The 5,793-nt window shown below is 52.3% G+C and overlaps 1 protein-coding gene across 1 annotated transcript; it reads right to left on the minus strand.

The window, feature by feature from the left end:
* Nucleotides 1–327: 327 nt before the first annotated feature.
* Nucleotides 328–1,559, minus strand: LOC116245229 (uncharacterized). Its single transcript, XM_031616888.1, has 4 exons — nucleotides 1,419–1,559; nucleotides 1,047–1,311; nucleotides 882–937; nucleotides 328–780 (listed from the first exon to the last, which is right to left on the minus strand). Exons 1-4 carry the CDS (start codon nucleotides 1,557–1,559, stop codon nucleotides 328–330), a joined length of 915 nt encoding a protein of 304 aa, XP_031472748.1.
* Nucleotides 1,560–5,793: the final 4,234 nt, after the last annotated feature.

Genomic DNA, 5,793 nt, shown 5'->3' on the forward strand with positions numbered 1-5,793 from the left:
CTACTCCTTCACGCTCATCAAGTTCTACCAGTATTTCTACCATCCGCCAAAGACCCCTTGTTGTCCACCAGGTCAGCCAGCTCCAGCAATTGCCTGATGCTCGCTCCATCGGCCATCGATCCCACCCTTTTGCGATGTCTAAGCCACTCCGTATTTTTCCTTCAGCATGAGTGCGATTTCATCCCTTCCCAGCAGGGGAACTTAGATTCTATGTGTTTTATCAGTACTTGATGGCGAAACGGTCGGTCAGATCCAGTTGCTGCAGGTGGTAAAGGCTGAAGAGGTAGCCAAAACCAACAATCTGCATGTCTCCTTGGGTGGAGCTTTCTAAAGCAATAGAAGAAGCGTCTGCAGGACTGCGTTGCTAAACCTGCGTCCGATGGGTGAAAATTCGATGAGTCTTTCCAGGTCGTCGATGAGCACGCATGCAGAGGTGGTCCTGTAGGCGTCCTCGAACACCTTGGAGATGTTGCGAATCTTCTCGCCCTCGGTCATGCCCACCAAGTTTTCAGGAGAAATGATCTTGAGATAGGTGAAGTTGGCTAGCCTGCAGAAGTTGATGCCGAGAAGGGTCTTGCCGGTGCCTGGGCGACCGTGGAGGAGGACGCTGCGTTTGGGATTGCCGACCGATTCGCCGAACAGAGCCGTCTCTTGGAGGCTGCTCATGATGCGATCGAAGCTGGGCCCGTAGTTGATCACTTTTTCCCTGAAGTAAGCTCCGAACTTCTCCTCATCCACTCCGAACTGCGGCCTTACCTCCTGCAGCGCCTTCAAGAAGTCCTGCCTCTCCACCCGCAGAGCGACTCATCGATGATCAGCTCCTTCCCGAAGTCTAAGATGTTTGTTGTCCTGCTGATGGAATGCGAAGATGCGCATTTGACCAAGGCTTCTATCTCGGCTCCAGTGAAATTCTTCGTCAATCTCGCCAGTCCTCTATCTGGCAATCAGACCTAGCAGGCCATTCTTGCGTAGATCTGCAGTGTGAATGCGCAAAATCTGTTCCTTCCTGCGTGTTGGGCAAATGGACTTCTACGTGGACTTCGAACCTGCCGGCCTGAGTATGGCTTCGTCGAGCAGGTCCTTCCGGTTGGTCATGCCGATGACCACGATGTTGTTGAGCGCCTCCACGCCGTCGATGTTGGTCAGCAGCTGGTTGACCACCTGGTCGCTCACCTGCGCGCCCACGCCGCCGTTGGCGCCCCTCTGCTTGCAGATTGCGTCGATCTCGTCGAACACGATGATGTGGAGGGGACTCTTATCCCCCAGCTTCTTCTCGTCCGCACGCGCCTCAGCGAACAGCTTCCGGATGTTCTATTCGGATTCGCCCACGAACTTGGAGAATATCTAAGGACCGTTGACGATCTTCAGATCCTTTACGTTCAAGGCCTTGGCTAGCTGCCGAGCAATCAGAGTCTTGCCCGTTCCCGGCGGCCATAGAGCAGAATGCCTTTCACATGCTTGATTCCGAATCGCTTGAGGGTGGCCGTTGAGTATCTTCGCGAGGCAAAGGTGCGTCGGAAGATGTTGAAAAGCTCCTCATCGAGCCCGCCGATCCCCATGGCCTCGATGGTGAAATCAGGACGGAAGATATTGGTCTCATTGTAGCCGATTGCGAAAGAGAAATCAGGCTGCCCTATGGTACTTTCATTGCACTTGCGTCTCTCCGAGCAACCTTCCAAAGGCGTTATCTCTCTTCTTGTCGTTATCTCCGGTGAGGAGAGCCATGCACTTGACCACTTTCACACTGAAGATGACTGCCTCGATGGGCACGTATTTCACTTCTCCCATATTGAAGAAGCTTCCCCTCTCGCGAGTGCGCAGCATCTCGATGACCGTGTAATCCTCCACCTTGACCTTGCTCGTCAATTTGGAGTGACCTGGTTCAGTCCAGCTAGAGGAAGGAAAGCGCAGTCTCCTCCTCGAACTAGCCGGTGAGCGGCTCCACCCTGACGGTCTTGCCCACCTACGTCCCCACGAATTCTCTTAAATTTTTGCTCATGGCGATGGTATTGCGATCCAACTCTGTGAGGAAGGTGCACTTGAGGATCTTGGAGCTGATGCGGACGTTGACCGTCCTGGAGGGGTCCTTGGCGAGGGTGGCGGAGATGTATACGGAGTTGTTCTTGGCGAGTTCGTTGGAGAGGTTGCTGACGGTGAGGTTCATACTCTCGGAATTGATATGTTAGTATGCCCGACTGCAGTATATAGCCATCGCATGGGACTCAATCGCCTCATCAACGAACGCGTCGGCCTCGGAACCTTCCAGCTCACGCCTTCTCGTCCTCTGCCTCGTCGACATGAACGACGGAGTGGAACTCGTCCTCAGCTCCTTCCTCAATCCCATCATCCGCGCTGTCTTCCCATCCGCCACCCCATCATTCATCGAACTGCTCGCCAGCATCTTCTACGTCGGCATCCTGGTGGGATCGTTGACCAGCGGAGCACTGGCGGATAAGTATGGCAGGAGGAGCTGATCGCCTCTGGAGCCGTCCTGCAGATAGGCGTGAGCCTTCTCTTCTACTACGCAGTGACTTTGGAAATGATGCTGCTGCTCAGGTTCTGCTACGGTTTTTCGTTCGGATTCACTGTGGCAGTCACCACCAGCATGTTCGCCGAGATCAGTCCTCAGGAGTACAGGGGAAAGGGCATCCTGCTTATCAATTTTTGCATCTCAATTGGCAAGCTTTACGCAGTCGTGCTCGGGAGGTTCTTCCTGCAGTAGCGGCTTGCCGAGACCAACTGGAAATTGATGATGATTTGCGGGGCCTTGCCGAATATCCTTGTGTTTTTGGGTGCGTTTTACATCCTCGAGGAATCGCCAAGATACCTACTGGTCCACCAGCAAATAGACAAGGGACTGTTCGTGCTTGAAAGAATGCTGCAGCGCAATGGAAAACAGCCCTTAACGCTGGCCGAAGAGGAAGAGATTCGGGCGGAATTCTAGGAGGGGACTGCAGGAGGAAGCGACAGGAACCATGTAGATTATCACTCCTTCAAGGCACTGTTTCACGAGATTACATAAGGAAAGTGGTGGCGCTGGTTATCTGCTGGATCATCATCAATTTTTGCTTCTATGGCAACTGGTCATATAAGCCTTTCACTATCGACCAAATCGTCGGCTCTGGATCTTTCAAGTACTTCTGGACTGTGGCTGGCTAGATTCCCAGTCTTTTGATCAGTTTCTACCTGATCGACCACCCCAATTTCGGTCGTCGGCGGTCTCTCATCATTTTCTTCCTGGGTGCCGCCCTCTCTCATTTCGCATTTGCAGCCACTACCATGGTCTTCCTGGGTTCTCTGGCCCGTTTCTTCATGAAGGACGTTTTCCAGATCCTATACCCGCTCACAACAGAATCGTTTGATACTCGTGTCGATCAAAAGGTTCGGGATGTGTTCAGGCGGTGGCAGGCTAGGTTCTATCTTGATGCCGTTTGTGGTGATGCCTTTGGACAGATGGCACAGGGGAAGCGTCTACGTGCTGTTCGCTCTTCTTTCGATAGTGGCCGCGGGAGTGGGCTACGCAATGATCGAGAAACGATGGAGAAGAGGTTAGATTCAACGGGGACGGAAGCCTAGGCGGAGGAGTTGAAATAAGTCCTGAACGATCGGCCGAGAGAGGCTTGATGGTGTATAATAATTCATGATGCGTATATGGCAAAAAGGGCCAGCTATTATCGACCAATCAGAACTGTTTTATAATCGTTACCCTTTTTACATTTCTCAGGTTACAAAGTATAGAAAAGGCTAATTTAAAATATAATATTTCTATAGGCTGGGTCGATCGGCTGAGATGGGAAATCAAGTGTTTGGGGGTATGTGAGGTCGGATCGCCACTCATTTTGATAATAATTAAATATTATAATAGTCCATGCGACTTCTTCTGCTGAAATCACATCAAAATCAAAGAGCCACCCCTCAGAAACTGCTCAAGTCTCTCACCTAGACCTTTACACCAGTAATTTAAAATATCCTCTACAAAAAATGCCTCCTCGAGGAGTTTAAAGGCCCCTTATAGAGAAAGATAGTTTTTTACTCCACATTTGAGACCTAGCTTCCTCCTACAGTTTCAGGATCTCGGTGGAGGTCGTTCCTCTCGAGGGACGGACCACCTACCGCAGCACGCTGCTCAGGAATTGCCGACCCGTAATGATCGGTTCCGAAATGCGCGTCAACTTCATGCACAAGGTCAACCGGCGGACCCTGGGAGCGCAGGAGCATACGTGGAAGTCGACCCATGCGGACAGATAGAACTGGTGAAGAAACTTACATACAGTGCCCTCCTCTTCTCATCCAACTCGCAAATGATGAGGGAAGTGGGACTGCGAGTGAGGGCTCTCCTCCACGCCTCCCTCGCCGCCCTCCCCGGAATATTATTAGAGATTAATGAGGACTCAAAGGGAGCCGAATAACTGAGGGCCGCTCGCGGACTGCATCTAGAAAAAGTGAAGAGGCACATCTACTTCAGCTGCTACGACCTGGGCCTCAGCGAAAAAGCAAGTGAGTATCGGCACCCCACCGAAGAAACCCTGAAGCAAAGGGAGAAGATCATCAAGAGCCTGCTCGGCCCGGAGAGGCAGGAAGATACTTTAGGGAAGGGATGCTGTTCGGGAGGAAGGAGGCGGTGAGCGTGCCGAACAGCAAGGAGTGGAGGCGGGAGTTCGAAAGCACCTATTATTTTGAAAAGTTGCTGCAGGTTCCAGTGCCCAAGGCAGCAACGCCAGGCGAAAACGTCTTCATCTTCAATTAAATACAAGTGGAAAGACCGGAAGCCGTGGCCGCCCAGGACCTCCCAGGAGGAGGCGGATGGCTCAAAGTGATGGCCCTGTCGGCAGCCTACCTGGGAGGACAGGGAGCAGCAAAGAAAGAGGAAAAACGCAATATATGCCCAAGATCTTGCTGGCTAAATCGCCAAAAGGAGAATCGGCCGTCAGAGAGGCAAGGTTCTCCACGAAAGGAACATCGTAAGGCTGTTCAGTTCGGCCCACAGCGGCTACCTTCTCAAATATTACGCATGCAGTCAGTAAAATTTTGCATTTCGGCATTCCCTGCTGATGGACTACCACCCCGGCACTTCAAGCCTGCTCTAGCACCTCCAAATCAGAAGGGAGTCGCTTTCCGTCGAGGGGAACTGGGACTGCTTGCGCACCTTTCGAACGCTCTGCGTTTCCTAGTCTACTATAAGGTAGTGCATATGGACCTAACGCTCAGCAACGTGCTGGTGTATGATGGCTACCTTCCCAAACTGATCGACTTCGGAGAGGCCTACCATCGCGATACCATCGACAGTACCATCAAAAACGCATACCAGCCAGGGTTCACCCTGCCTTACTGTGCTCCGAGGTGTTCAAGGGCAAATAGTTCAGCTCATCGCAGGACATGTTCTCATTCGGAGTTGTTATCTTCCGCGTCCTGATGAGCGTCCTTCCCTTCTTCCCCTCCGACTCGCTGGTCGGCGTCTACAAATAGAAGAGATACCATTCTCGCTTCCTGCTCGCCCCCGAGGGACTGGCGTCGATCTGCCAGGAACAGGTCTGCTTCCTCTTGCTGCAGCTGGTCAACCTGTGCCTCAGAGCGGAAGAAGACGGAAGACCGCTGCCGATATGGTCCACGATCATCCTTAAAGAGATTCTGACAGAGATATTTCTGTGATCATCGATATTCTATACCTTACTCGTATATCAACGTCCATCATTTATCAAGGGGTTGGGGTTGGGGTTGGGGTTGGGGTTGGGGTTGGGGTTGGGGTTGGGGTTGGGGTTGGGGTTGGGGTTGGGGTTGGGGTTGGGGTTGGGG

The sequence above is a fragment of the Nymphaea colorata genome, unplaced genomic scaffold (genome assembly GCF_008831285.2).
Source record: "Nymphaea colorata isolate Beijing-Zhang1983 unplaced genomic scaffold, ASM883128v2 scaffold0588, whole genome shotgun sequence".
Taxonomy (NCBI): Eukaryota; Viridiplantae; Streptophyta; class Magnoliopsida; order Nymphaeales; family Nymphaeaceae; genus Nymphaea; species Nymphaea colorata.